The sequence below is a fragment of the Taudactylus pleione genome, unplaced genomic scaffold, assembly GCF_031769625.1.
Source record: "Taudactylus pleione unplaced genomic scaffold, aTauple2 ptg000330l, whole genome shotgun sequence".
NCBI lineage: Eukaryota > Metazoa > Chordata > Amphibia > Anura > Myobatrachidae > Taudactylus > Taudactylus pleione.
The window spans coordinates 224,690-240,680 of NW_028284731.1; the positions used below are offsets into that span (position 1 = coordinate 224,690).

A 15,991-nucleotide genomic window follows, 5' to 3' on the forward strand; every position below is an offset into this window, starting at 1 on the left:
ACTTAAGATAGGCGTCGAAAAAATACTGGCGCCTATCTTAATCCCGATGCCAGAACTCTGAAGGACGCCAGCCCGAACGAGGTAAGTACGGGGCACCCTTAGCGTTAGCCTCGGGTGGGGAGGGTTAGGTTTAGGGAGCATATTGGGGTTAGGTTTTTTTGGGGGGGTTAGGGTTAGGCACCCCTAGGGGGGAGGGCCAGGGTTAGGCACCCCCAGGGGAGGTTAGGGTTAGGCCAGAGGTTCCCAAACTTTTTTGAATCACGGCACCCTAGAGTAACGGCATTGTTTTCAGGGCACCCCTAAGCCAAACATTTATTATTGAGAAATTCAGAAAAAATGTAGTAAAGTGAAGTAAATTGTGCTTAACTGTCAACCTTAGGTTCAGTTATGTGGTTGTGGACAGGTTAGAGCTTCTGTGTGTCCACATATTTACATTACATTGACCATAAATAATTAGATTTGGTGCTGAACCACCAACTTGAGGCACCCCTGCAAGTGTCCCTAGGCACCCCAGGGTGCCACGGCACACAGTTTGGGAACCACTGGGTTAGGCATTAGGGGGAGGTTAGTTTTAGACATCACTAAGGGAGGGGTAGGGACAGGGTACATACCTGCCCTGTCGGGATCCTCTCCTTTCGGGCTGCCGGCGTAGGGATATGAACCGGCGGCTATTCAGCCCCCGGGACTTCATACCCATTCCTTTTTTAACTAGTGAGCTCCATAATTCTTGCTATTATCTTGGCACACTCTTTGGTCTATAATCCAATTACCATCAGCCAACAGAATATCTGATATTAGGGGGTATATTTATCAAAGTTCGATTTTACTTTCGTTTTGAAGTTCGATTTAGCTCACCTCAAACCGAATCAAATAGAAAGTACAAATCCTTCTTCAAATTCCTCATTTACTAAAATTCGATTTTAGAAGCATTTTCTAAATCGATTTCGATTTGGTTCGGTTTTGAACAGTGATTTGCTGTTCTATTTGGCATGTTCATGAACAAATCGAACTGCAAATCCCACTTCAAAACGAACTGCAAATCCCCAACTGAATAGAACTGCTTCATGCTTTCACTTTCAGCATGAGTAGTTTGTTTTCACACAGATACATGCATACATCAGTGAGATGCATGCATGTATCTTACTGTAACAAGCTTAGAGTTTTTTTTTTCCCTTGTACTTAGACAACCAGGACTGGCTATGAAAAGCCCGGGGTTGGTTCTGTTTTAGGGGGGGACCCCACGTAATTTTTTTTCTAAAATTAACTCTTTCTAAGCTTTTTACAGTAAGATACATGCATGCATCACACTGATGTATGCATGTATCTGTTTCAATCCGACCTGCTCATGCTCAAATCGAAAGCATGAAGCAGGTCTATTCATTTGGGGATTTGAAGTTCGATTTTGTGTTCAATTTCAAATCGAATAATAGTAAATAAGGGACTTGTGTGTTGGTCTATGTAAAAGTACCAATGTTTTTCCGATCTTCGATTTGAGTGCGATTTGAGTAAAATTCGGTTTTAAGTTCGATTTTACATTCGATTTGGCCTTTAGTAAATACCCAAATGCAAAATCGAATGTAAATCGAATGCCAAATCACTCAAAATTCAAAACTGAACTTTAGTAAATTTACCCCTCGGTGTTCACCTACTTGGTAACTTAAGCTTCATGTCATATTTGGAGGGCCTAGATATGAAAAAAAGTGGATATTTCCTGTTTCATACTAGTCCTAGAAGCCTTTGCTGCATTGTTAGCCGCATAAAAATGTTTACAGGTTCAGAGTACAAAATGAATAGCAGAAAATACCTTTGCATCCTGGACATGCGGTGCAGCTCCATGTCGTCACTCCCTCTAAATCCTTTGGCAAATGGGTTGTTTTCAATCTTTAACTGTGTTATCTGATAAGAAGATGTGACTGAAATCAGGATGTGGCAGCATTAAATTCTGTATATTGCAAGTGTTTTGAAAATCACTGACCATACTACCTATGCAGACAGTACCAGATACAGGTCAAAGGTAACATAGAGACAACACTGTACTTTAACACTTACCTTCCTACCGGCCTGATATTACTGGGACAGTCCCAGGTTCGGTGTGGAAGTCCTGACTTGAGGGTACTGTCTCACACATTTATTATGATTCCCTTGCACTTACCTATACTTGTCGACTTTCTATTATCCCCTTCTGGGAGAGTCCCAGAGGGGAAAACCTTATCCGACAGGTGGGTGGTGTGGTGCCGCATTATCATGATTGTGGTCCCTTCCAACACTGTTTAAAGCTGTGGTTCGAGCTGTTTAACAGTAGGGTTGGGGCTTACATCATAATCCCCCCCCATCCCCGGTGTTCATAACAACAATTTGCTGTAGTTTACAGCAAAGGTTGGGCTAGTATGACGCATTTCAATGCAAATCACGTCATCCAAACTCCCAGTTGAAGTGGGTGGCACTGGGAGAATGCCTAACTGGGAGAGACCCAAATTCGAGAGTTGTCGGGTATGCATTACCCTGCAGCACACAGAAGGCAAACAAATGTGGTTTTAAAGATTGTAATCTATAAAAGTGCGGTCACACTCACTGGGGGCATTATCATGTCCATTATGATGTGGTCACACCCCTTCCTGATTTGCTACCTAAAAATTGGTAAGTATAACAAAGCTCTATGGGACCTTGGTGTTGCATGCAAGTCAGGCGCAACTGCTGAGTTGCACGTATCTCTGCAGCCGCAATAGCCCTAGCTATCATCACTATAAATGCGCATTTGCACAAGAGCCTATATTGGGTGCAGAATATCTGTCCAAAATTAAATGGACCCCTGCGTACGCTACACACAAGTCATCATAACTGACAATTCCACCTACACACCCACGACATGCCCTCAGAACTCTTAGGGGGCGATTCAAATGTTTTGACGGCGTTTTTATTTTAAGACGCCCAACGGAGCATTTCAATTGTTGCTCCTTCAGGGCATGATGGCCGCCGGTGCCGGCATTTCTGCTCACACCCTCAGGAGGGTGCGAGCAGAAATGTGTGAGAAACCCACTGGTTAGGGTGCGCTAACCGCAGTTATCATACCATAACCAGAACTTTAAACGGGTTTAGCCGTTGTACACGGCTAAACCCAGGGCAAAGATGGCAATAATTAATGAGTGCCCAGAACAATTGAATTGCAACACTGGGCGCTCATTAATTATCACAGCTTAAAAAACATTTGAATCGCCCCCTTAGTCTGCATGTGGACACCCTGTTGACGCCCAATTACACGCATTCAGGTGCAAATGGTGATGCAACTCAAATGTGCATGACACAGAATTGCTTGCAGTTGCTCATAGTTCTCTATGCTTGGCAACAGAGCATGTTCAGCACTAAATGTTGTGCACCTGCAGTATATGCACAATTGAAATAAGAAGAAAGCATACTTGCCTACCCTCTTGATTCCGCCTAGAGCCTCCCGAAAATCGAGTGTCGCTCCCGGCCCCCCGGAAAGGCAGACAAGCCTCTCGGCAGCCACCGACCGCTCTGCCCCCCCACACGCTGTAATAAGAGAATCCCCCGCAGCAGGGGGGGCCGGTGATGTGAATCTCGCCAAATCGCATCATTTTGGCCCCACCCCCTGCTTCACAATGCCGGTAATCTCGGCATTGTGTAGAGGGGCGGGGCCATAATGACGTGATCAGTGAGGCCACGCCCCTGCTCCGCTTACAAATGCTGGCCACGCCCCCTTTATTTGCCCCGGAAGGGGCAGCCAGAAAGTCGGCAACCCTGGAAGAAAGATGAGCAAAACTGCAAATACATATAAATTTACGATTTACGATTGAAAGTGCCTCTGGTGAGCTGTTAAAACCAAAGCTGAGCACACACCTATACAATCGTGTGATTGGGCTGACAACTGTATAGGTGTGTATGCAGGAGTAATGCAGGAGCATTAGCCTATTACTTTAAAACGCCCCTGCAACGATCGGGAGCTGGAGGTGTTAATATTTATCTGCCCAACTGCCCAACCTGTGTGATCGCACGCCGGTCCCTGTATGCCTCTACCTGATTGACAGGCAGAGGTATTTACGGAGCAGTGTGGGGTTGACCTTGCCCGGGAGTGGCCTCGCTAGCCGGCTAGCCTGCGTAAGCTGAGGCTTACTCAGCCAGCCGGTGCTGTCCACCATCGCGACTGATGGTAGCAATGGTTATCCCAGCCTGCGACCTCAGTCGCAGTGCTGGGATCGCAAATACAGAAGGGGGTGTTATATAACTGTATTTGTATATTTCCAAGGACGGAATTGCAAAGCTGCTTGCGTGCAGCTTTGCAATTCCATCCTGTGCTGAATCACCTCCACAATGAGCTATTTCTAGCTTATTGTGTATGGGGCTGACGGGGTCAATCTGGGTGCACACTGCTCGGCTGTTCAGAGATCTAGAGAAGCCTAGTAAAATTTAGCTCCTCCAGCATTACAGGCTGGCAATGTCTTATCACTTCACCAGCTACTCTTTAGTGCTTGTGTGCAAATGTTAATCTGACTTTGCTAGTTCACACAAAAAAATTTATTAAATAGAATAAAGAATGGAAAACTTAAGTAAAAATAGAAAAAAAAAGGATTTTTATATAATAAATTAAGGGAAAAAATGCTGTAGTTGACTAATAAAGCATTTTTTTGAATACTGGCCCCAACTATCGCCATCCTCAGATATAGATGTACTTGCGCACTGTCCATGGGAAATAGGGGGAAACCTTCGCTAGAGACCCTCAGTGAAAGCTAGTTGTTAATTTCACCAGCAGGGAGGGCTTGGTAAGGGGTTGGGTACGGGATGCCGACACTCAGGATACTGGCACTCAGAATCCCGATGCCAGCATTACGACTGGGTTACAATCCCAATGTAACCACATGAATAAACTAACCCTACCCCTCCCCATAAACTTAACCCTTGTTCCCCGCAACCTAAACCTAACCTTCCCCCCGCAGCCTAACCCTTACCTTCTGGTTCTCGCAGCCTAATCCTAATCCTCCAACCGCAGCCATGCCCTTCCCCTAGTGCTTAATCCCTAACCATTCCCTTAACCCCAATACTTACTATTGTGATGCTGGCACCGGGATTCTGACTTGTATCGGGATTCCGGTGCCGGCATTCTGAGTGCTGGCATCCTGACAGCCGGGATCATAACTACATCCCCTTGGTAAATATGGTGAATGGGTGTTCGCAGAGCCGTAACTAGACTTTTTGGTGCCCTGTGCCAGAAAGAGCATTGCCCCCCCCCCCATTTTTCAAAGGGACATAACGCACCCAAAAAAGTGGAATGGCCTTATGAGGAAGGGCCAGGGAAGAGATAGGGGAGGCCAGGAGATGCTGGGGATGAAAAATAATAGGAAGCTACAAGTGAGAATGATAATGAACAGAAAATTGACAGGCCCAAACAGTACCCCCTGCCCTGTGGTGCCCTGTTCCATGGCACCGGCCGCACTACCCTAGCTACGGCCCTGGGTGTTCGTGTTTGCAAAGTGGATTTTCTCCCCATATTAAATAGGCCAGTAAATATGTTAACGGCATTGAAATTGCAGGAAAAAAATATATACATTTCAGTACAGTTCCTGGGTAACTTCTCATTCAGTATCCAGGTAATATGTCAACTGTTAGTGAAGTCATAAGTTTATCATCTGACCCACTCCCTTATTCCAAATGTGCAGATGAAATTCTTTCTAAGGATTTCAGTGTATTTTTATTTTACTCCTTTTTTTTTAATAAAGATTTCTCCACATGGACATAAATGTTCTTTTTTTTTTTTTGTATATACAGATTTTATAGAAGAAAAAAGGATTGGCTGGCTTTGCTCCTTTCCAGAGACCTGTAAAATGTGTGCATGAGCCATGGAAAGTAGGGTAAGGGCAATTTATTGAGCTTGTTTTGTTAACTCATTCACTGCTTTTTACCTAGACTAAGGTGCACTCATGCTAAATTTTTATCAGTAATATTTTTTCAACTTGTAATTTATTTTTATTTAGGGGGATGCTTTTGCTGATGTAACAACCACAATTTCAATTACCAGTAGACAATAGTGAACAAGTAATGGATTGTACTATTGCATTTGCACTAAAGCAACAGTTTAGCAATACAGTTGTAGTGAGAGAACAGTTTTAATGGTGACAAATTGTGCGCCTTACCTTGTGGTTCTGATAGGAGGTGACAGCTATAAAGGCAGTCTCTGAGAAGACATGGGTGCAGAAAGCAGTATTCTTGGACCCAAAACCATTATTTTCATCTGCTTTAACTATGTGAAGCCGTGGTTGATATTTGTGCATGGAATTCAGTATGATCTACAGTAAAAAAAAAAAGAGCAGAAAGAAATATAAAAGAAATGTAAAAACAAGTAATACGTTTTATGCAACGTCATGTCAGAAAGTCAGGTTTATAGATTTCCTAAAATGTAAAAAACACTTATAAACAATAAGAATGATGATTCTGTTTGTAGATGTCACAGTCTATTTTTAGTTACAAAAAAACAAAAAAAAATTGTGTATTGTAGTAATGGAATACTAAACAGTCACTATAAGTTGTTTTTTTTTACCAGCCAAATATAATTTTTTCCTTTTTATACTATAGTCTTACTAATAAGTTTGCAAACTGAAAATCAGTAGGGAAAACAGTTAGGGTATATTTAATAAAGTGCAGGTTTTTAGAAGCGGAGATATTGCCCATAGTAACCAATCAGATTCTAGCTTCTAGATTCTAGAAGGTGCTAGACAAAAGTTAAGTAGAATCTGATTGGTTGCTATGGGCAGCATCTCCACTTCTAAAAATCTGTACTTTAGTAAATATACCCCTTAGTGTATCAATATTCATTTATACTGCCTTATATTTTAAGTGAAAAATATACATATATCAGATTTTTACTGAGATTTAATATGACTGAAAATTTGATCGCTCTGATTTATATTTCTTTACATTAATTATAATTGTTAACTAAATGTTATATTTTATTTGCATATTACATCTAATGTAATCTTGACTTGAAAAGATCTTATGTAACTAAATTAGGAAACGTTTCTGGTAAATACACTTATGCGCCTATTTTTTTAGACTTCGAAAATAAAAGTTTCTTATTGCCAATTATCGTGGCAAAATAAATAAATAATTTTCAAGGCTATTTATGATTTTTTTGTGAGGAGTAAATAGTTAAATATTAATGTAAGCTAACATTTTATTGTTGGGATTGGACCCAGCTTGCTGACTGCACATATGCGAAATTATCAAAATGGCTATCAAAATCTGAAAATATTACTTTTCATAGCTTGATAAAGTGAAGATTGCATTACTTAGCTACTTTACTTTATTATCTCTTACGTTCAACTTTTGACAAATAACAGTAATACAGTAATACTAAAACCATTTTCTGGGGGGGCTGGTGGTGGATTTTAATAAATAGGCCGTCCATACAAAGTTGGTTTATTTTTTTTTTTAATGTAGCTTGTACAAACTCGTGCTATTCATTATATAACTATTGCAATGGGAGGAACAGTATCCCAGTATGTCATGTTTCATTACTTGACATGCTATGATTGACTAATGCATTCTCATCACATTATGATAAGAATCATTGATGATTGATGCATGTAGTACCACAGGAGCACAATGCTAAATCCAAGCATAGGTGTCATATTATTATTATCATTTATTTATATGTCGCCACAAGTGTTACGCAGCGCCTTACAAAATATATAAACAATTACGTGACCAAAGACTTACAGTACAATACAATAGAATGCAGGACAAGGACATGGATAATATACATTGCTAAATTAGCGACCACAACACCCACATAAGCAGCAGAGCTTAAGCAACCAAGTGTTAGGTGCCCTAGTGGGGAGTAAGAAGTAGATGAAAGTAGGGAGAAACACAAGAGGGTAGAGGGACCTACTGATAAAGGCTTCCATTCTAAAGTGGAGGGGCAGACAAACAGGTGAGTCACAGATGGGGAAGAAGGGGAGGAAGGCGCATACAGCAGGAAGTTAGGTTGAGAGCTGGAAGGCTTAATGAAGTAGTGGGTCTTGAGAGCCCGTTAAAATGATTGTAGAGAGGTGGAGAGTCTGATGGGGAGAGGGAGAGAGTTCCAAAGGTGCGGAGCAGCACGGGCAAAATCTTGGAGGCGAGAGTGAGAGGAAGTAATCAGTTGGCATGAAAGGCAGCATGCATTAGTTGAACAAAGAGGGCGGACAGGAGAGTAAAGGGAGATATCTATCTATATGTCATATCTATCTTACCAAGCAGTGAAATAAATTCTTCTATATCTGTATGTGAAAGAGTAGGAGCAGTTGAAAGGAACTTTCCTGAATACATATACCAAGGCACCCATTGGCTGCCTATACTTCCCATGGCAACCCATTATTTGAGGTGAGCCTCTAGTCACGTGCCACTAGCCTCTACCTTTGCCACCTTGGCCAGCCCAAATCTCTTCTGATTTTGGGCCAAATCACCCTGATATTCCCCACAGGAAAGCCACCTCTCCTCTCTTACCTACTTCCTTAAACATCCTGTTACAGGATCTACCACTATCAAAGGACTATTGTGATCCCAATCTGTGGACACCATCACTGTCACCATCACTATCTCAAAACTACTTCATCTTTATTCTAACTACAGAACTGATTGCTATCCACAGTCTCTAAACTGCTTCATAATTATGGACCTCTGCTTCTACTACTCCTCATTTCACCACCTTCAACCATCCGCAACTCCTATTCCAACCCATCACCTCTTTGCTACTCCTAGTGTCCCTTGGGGGTGATTCAAATGTTTACACAGCAGGTATTTTTTAAACATGGCCAAACTCAGTCGGATAGGGCGTGAAGACCGTGATAATGAATGGGTGCCAAGAACAAATGAATTGCAACACTGGGCACCCATTAATTGTTGCCACCAACACAACAATTGAATTGCCCCCTAATATTTTCATTTTCAACTACTTAGCCCGCTACCATATAATTTCCATATTCCAAAATAAATAGTCTCACATGATTCTCCTGTCTCTTCAATATCCCTCTAGAATGTAAGCTATCACAGGTAAAGTTATTTACCTTATGTGGCCTGCAAATGCAAGCTGCTGCTGTATTTTAAGCAGCAGAACAATTGGCTGGCTTCTGGCTGGTAGCATAGGCAGGCCAAGTAGTGCCAATATGCCAACAACTGAGGGGAGGAGCTATGGCTGGGTCCATCGTGTGACCTCCTCCTCCACACAAAGCAGGGAGGTCACTCTCAGTGGTACTGAAAATGGAAGTAGACAAACAGGCACAGTGGGCTTCAGTGAGGAACCAGACAAAGAAAGCCAGTGTGCTGTCCCAGGCCTCCAATGGCAGACTGTAATGACATTAAAGGGGCATTTGGAGAAGTGTAATGGCATGTGAGAAGCTTATGGCATAAAGGGGGCATTTGGAGGAGTATGATGCCATATAAGGGGCATATGGAGAAGTCTAGTGACATATACGAGACATGTGGAGAGGTCTGATGGCACATGATGGGCACGTGGAGGAGTCTGATGACATATAAGGGGTATGTTGATGGTTCTGATGGCATTGATTTTGTCTCTAATGTTGTTTGTGTATCTGCCTCCCATATGGGATTCTGTCCCATCTCTAACTTCCTAAGTGTGTCTGCATCTATGTGTCCTTTAGATGTGAGTCTGTTGATTTTTTCTCCATCTGGAGGGAATTGTGTGCCATAATGAAGAGGGCATTGTGTGGCATAATGTGGACTTTGGGAATAGTGTGGTATATAATGATTTCAGGGCACTTTTGCATAATGTGGACTGAGGCCACAGTGTGACACAATTTGAACTGGGAACACTGGGCCTGATTCAGATCCGTTTGCGAGCGCATAGCGCTCGGAAGCGGGTCGATGGTGGGGTACTGCGCATGTGCAAGCCCTGGAACAAGAGAGAAACTCTCTCGCTCCGGGGCCCACTACAAACGGGGTGGCTACAAACCATCGTGACCATCACCTGGCCGCTTGCAAAAGCTGTGGGTGGTCACCCACAGCTTAGTGAGTGGCCAGCAGGCCGCAACAAAAAACAAACAAAAACACCCTGATTAAGAGCGAGCGCTCTTCAAGACGTCCAGCTCTGAATGAGGCCCACTGTGTGGTATAATGTGAAATATATTTTAAACCTATAGTAAAACTTAAATGTCTGATCCACCAAATCTCCCTAACTTTTCAGAGTGGCCAACTCAAAAGAATAGTTTAATACCCATGTTTTAAGTACTGCTAAAATAACTAATGATTTAAAATTGACAACCAAAGAGATTTTAATACTCACAGTTCCACTATTTACAAGGAACGTGGGTGAGAGAAAGACAAAAGGGCTAATGCAATGTTGAATGCATCTATTTATGTAGTGTATCCTGCCTGTTTTCACACTGTGTATGCTCCAGAACCAAGCATCTCAGGCAGATCTCCACTTGTTTTGCTCAAGGGGGAGAAACCTGCGCTGCACTCAGTGATGGAGTTTTTGTTAGTCAGCTGCACGACCTTATAAGGTACCCTGTCCCTACTAATTCAACTTAAACTTAAAACATACAATGAAGGTCTGCGCTAGTCTTATTGTGTAGATATGATATAGTGAGTAAAGATGTTTACCACACATACACATGAATGACTTAATGGAAATATAAATTAGAGTGGTAAAAACCATTATAGGGGTTCTTTACAGGCAGAGTGGTACTCATACACTTTATATTTCCATTAAGTCATTCATGTGTGGTTAACATCTTTACTCACTATACCATAATTACACAATAAGACTAGCGCAGACCTTCATTGTATGTTTTACATCTCCACTTACGACTGAGTATTTATGACTAAACAGACCTATTTTCAGGTGGATCTTTAGCACCAGGGATATTATTGTCGCAAGTGAGTACTGATAGGGATGACAGCTATGAAACCAAGATAAGGGGTCTGATTGCAAAGATGCAGATGCAGAATTCTGCTTATGGGCGAATATGCAAAATTATTCTTGTCCGTTCCATGCAGGAACAATTCCAGCTGTAAATACTCCATCATTGCACGCATGGAAATAATTGTAAGTAGGCAAATATTTTTTTCCTTTCAACAGCCAAATAGCCCTCACATTTTTTTCTTTAATAAATATATGTAAAATAAGTTATGGAAAGTGAGGAGTGATAAATTAGAGTGATAAAATAAGCCTCACATAGGGGTCTTTTCAACACGTTAATTATCGGACCCATATAATTAACATTCCTTCTCGATGCGAGCGCTGGAGCAATTCATCATTGCTCCGGCATGGAGACGGTTAATCTGAAAATCAGCTGTCTCTCCCACAGGTCACGCATGCGCACAAGAGCTCCGATGTCCGGCGGAAGGAGTTGGACAGGGGCAGAGGGATCCGAAAGGATCTTTTTTCACGACCCGGTACTCCTTTCCATAGTGGGTAGGAGCTGGTTGCAGGAGCAATCTCCATCTGAAGATGGTGAATGCTCCTGCAATAAAGATCTGAAAATATTGTATTTGAATTCTGTTCCCATACTACTGTATGGGGACAGCGGGTCATTCCGGTAACCAGGAGATAGCTTTACCCCTTTGATGACTGGTTCGAACACATAATTTCTACAATTGCAGGTGAACATGTTCATTTTCACTTGCTTTTGTAGAAATTAAGTGATGATGAATAGACCCCTTAGACACAGGCATGGTTTATAAGGTAAATCTACATATTGGTATGTTGTTTTTGGATGCTTCTTTCAGGACATACCTTCCATCTCTTCTGTGGCAGCTTCTGTTTCTATAATGCGTGGGACTGGGCATGGGAAATTACACTCAGTCAGCTCTGCTACTTAATCACTTTCAGTTGCTGCATTAGTATCTGCCTACTGACCTTTTATTACCTCCACACAACTAGCAAGTAATCATCAGGATCATGCTCTTGTATTGCTGCAGCAATTCCAGCTGATCATCCACGTGTACAGAAAGAACCCACATGTACAGGGCAATGAAAACAGACATCATTTATTCAGACGTAAGTAAAAAAATTTTTTAATTTAGCGTGCAGTTACAGTATAACAGATGTAAGTTACATTGCTGGAACATAAGGACTACTATCAGCTCTCCACTCCACCCTACCTTTAATAGTGATCACCAGCTGCAAATCACTGTGATTGGTTCATTAGCTATGCTCTTTGACCAGCCCTTGCTAATAACAGTCCTTCTTGGAAGTGAGCGTGTGGGCAGCAGCCATGGCATAGATCAGCTAGGATAAGTGATGTAGGTTAAGTGGCATAAAGCTAGGGCTGTACTAGCAACAGTGGTGGTGGTCTAGGCAGTGACTGCATATCATTATTGCTAGCTGTTTGTTAGAGATGAGCGGGTCCGGTTCTTCCAGATCTGAGGCGAGATATGAGTCCGGCTCGGGTTTTCCAGTTGACTGGAATCTCAAAGCGAGGCTTTGATTTTCACGGGTTTTGGATTGTATAAAAGTCCCTCTCCACGGTGATCGGCGCCATTTGCTTGCTGAGTCCCAGGCTGTCAGGGCTGTGCTTCATCCAAGATTGGCTGCTGTGTCCAACCAGGGGCTTCTGTGTCCATCCAGGGTCTGCTGTGTCCATCCAGGGATTGCTGTGTCCATCCAGCGGCAGTGGCTGCTGTGTCCATCCAGGGGCTGCTGTGTCCATCCAGGGCAGGGGCTGCTGTGTCCATCCAGGGGTTTCTGTGTCCATCCAGGGGCTGCTGTGTCCAACCAGGGGTGCTCTGTCCATCCAAGGGTGCCCAGTGTATAAAAAAATAATAGCTAATAATAATATATTTAATAAAAAAACAATATATCAATTTTTTGTGCTATACCCCAGTGTACTATATTATTATTATTTTTATTTATTGCGACGCTGCCTATCAGACCGCAGTGTAATATTCATACACATATTGTTTGTGACACTGTAAGTGGTAGCGCAGTGTATAATAAATATTGTGACACTGTAAGTGGAAAATGCAGTGTATTCATAAAAAATATTGTCACATTGTTAATGGAAACGCAGCGTGGTTGCAAAATATATTGTGACACTGCTAAGTGGAGAACGCAGTGTATTTGTAAAAAATATTATCACACTGTAAATGGTAGCGCAGTGTGTTATTCTTTTCTTATTCATAAAAAATCTTGTGACACTAAGTGGTAGCGCAGTGTGTTATTCTTTTCTTATTCATAAAAAATCTTGTGACACTGTAAGTGGAAACTTCACAATTTAATAAAACAAAGTTAGTAATAAAACAATGCAACTTTTCACTTCTTTCCTCAATCATGAATAAATTATTAGTCTACACGTCGACTACAAGACCCTAAATAACGTGCATAATATATTAAACATAATGATATCACAAACGCTTCAGCTGAGATTTACATAAACATAGTCATAGTTTCAAAAGGTGAAATTAGAGGATATGGTTTAAAAATTTAATAAATCAGCTAAAACTACGTTCTCTGATATAATGTCCTTACTCCCTACCCATGACCCCTCTACCTGAATTTCATCGAGTCAAAGGGGCAACTCCATGCAACCGTATTCCAGAGTGCAGCTACTCCTCCTGTAGCCCAGGTCAGAAGATGTGTAGGGGGTGTGGTGATATGGACTAAAATGTAGCTCACATCCACTAAAGTGGACAATGAATCCCCTATCTAACAGTGAGCGCAGCTGTAATTTTACACAACACAGGATGGGATGACAATATAATAATGGGAGCTGATATAATCTGGGGTGATGGTATAGGCTGGTGTAATGATTTTAACTGGGGTTATAGGCTGGGGTGATGCCTAGGCATAAGACCAGAAAAGCCACATCTTGGGAGTGGAATTATTTTAACCCAAATTCTGACAACAGTTGTGAAGGCATCTGTACCATTTGTAAAGCCAAAATTAGTAGAGATAGGGACCTAAACCATCTATTATTATTATTATACTTTATTTATATGGCGCCACAAGGGTTCCGCAGCACCTTACAATGTACATAAACAAATGAGCACACAAGAAAACAGTTATTAACAGTACGGACAATGCAGGACAGATACATGATTAATACATTGCTGCATAACACTTAGATAAGCAGCATGGTGTCGGCAACCAAGGGTGGGGTACTGTTGTATATTAAAGTATAATCAAGTGAAGGAGAAGCACATGAGGGAAGAGGGCCCTGCTCGTGAGAGCTTACATTCTAAGGGGAGGGGGCAGACAGACAGGGGTGACACAGATGGGCTGGATACAAAGGTGACACTAATATAACATTTATGGAAAGGTTAGTTTAAACTTAAGAGGAAAGGACAATGAGTTGTTCCAAATTTCACCAAGCCTCAAGATTTGGGGGCCACAACCAAGGTCCATATCTAGGAACCTCCACCCTGTTACGTCATCAGCAGCTAAAAATGTAACAACAAGCAGTCCAGCATCAGCTAGCTCCCTTCTTTATGCTAGATCCAAGCACCTGCCATCTTCACCACCAACACCTTCATCAACAATATCCTCAATCATGAAGCATAGACAGCCCAGCTGAATGAGTGACAGGACAAGCCATTTGTGGGTGGTAACAGTGGCAGGCCACTAGAAATGGGGGAGTGGAGGTGCAAACGCAGGCATGCCCGAGCGTCTTAACGCCGTTTCAGAGGCATGCATATTTAACAGGCAGCATCATTGTACATGTCACCTGGTTAAATTTTACACTGAAGTGCTCGCAGTGCTTGCGGTAGGGAATAGTCAACCTCAAGCACTGCATTCGCTTCCAATGGTACCCGATGTACCGATGGTTGCATACACTTCCTGGAGATGTCATGCTCAGGTGGGCATCTTAAGACAGGCTGGTGTGCATCTACATACACGTGTATGCGGCTGCCAGAAAAAAGTAAACTTTCCCAAATAAAGACCCACTGGTGATGCAGATGAGTCAACACAACCAAGTTTTGCCATCTGGTCAGGTCTAAAAGAATTGCCTACAATTAATGAGACCTCTACATTGACTCCATCTGATATGGTCACCATTCACAGAATGGTTGAGGACTATTTTAATGATAGCAATCCTTTGCAAAGGATTATTTAACAGTCAATTGTTTTGGAAACCACTTTCTGGTCCCCTTCTGGAATGAAAATCCACTCGCAGCAGCAGCAGGCATGGTGCTCAATGATTCTTCTGGGGCAAGGACTGATGTGAATGAGTAAAATATTTTTTGTAAATGCCTCCCCTCCCCTTCTCCCTCATAAATTTGCTTCGGAATCAAAAAATGAAATTAAATTTACTACCAACCCTTCCTGTTCCTGCCTTCAACTACATACATACTCCAACTCCCTCAGGCCTCTTGAATTATAAAAAAAACATTTGATGTGCCATATTATAAGTTGAACTGTCACGTGTTTGTGCCACCCATTGCTGCCGCTTAGCTTAGTCAGCCAGCTAGCTGTGTCCATCAGGGGCAGTGGCTACTGTGTACATCACGTATTGTGACACTGTACATGGTAGCGACGTGTATTTATAAAAAATATTGTGACACTGTAAGTGGTAGCGCAGTGTATTCATAAAAAATATTATGATACTGTAAGTAGTAGCGCAGTGTATTATTCATAAAAAATATTGTGACACTGTAGGTCATTGATACCGCAGTGTAATATTTAACATTGGTACAAATTTATGTGTGTGCTATACCCCACTTCTTTCGTGTTTGTTGCTATGGATAACGATCAGCTGAGATGAGAGCAGGAACCACATACTAGTGCTGGAGCTGCTGCCAGTGCCACCAGTCATAACGATACTAGTCTGTCTACATCATCTACTAAAGTCGATTCCCAAGGGCATACAGGGCTTAAGTCAGGGCATCTAAAATCAGAGATGCAATCTTTTACAGTGGTAAAGAAAAAAACATCAAAGGGAAAGTTAGCTGCAGAAAGACATAAAATTGGCAATAGGCCTTTCACCACATGAAGTGGCAAGGAAAGGCCTTGTCCTTTATTTATTCTGCCTCTTATGATGATGAA

The 15,991-nt window shown here is 42.1% G+C and overlaps 1 protein-coding gene across 1 annotated transcript in view; it reads right to left on the bottom strand.

Moving 5' to 3' along the window:
• Window positions 1-15,991, bottom strand: part of TBX5 (T-box transcription factor 5) — a 79,157-nt gene that overhangs the window by 7,017 nt on the left and 56,149 nt on the right. Inside the window, exons 6-7 of the mRNA XM_088443474.1 lie at window positions 6,144-6,296; window positions 1,805-1,896 (exon numbers count right to left, since the gene is read on the bottom strand). Of these exons, the coding sequence (XP_088299600.1) occupies window positions 1,805-1,896; window positions 6,144-6,296 (245 nt within the window). The remainder of the gene's footprint in view (window positions 1-1,804; window positions 1,897-6,143; window positions 6,297-15,991) is intronic.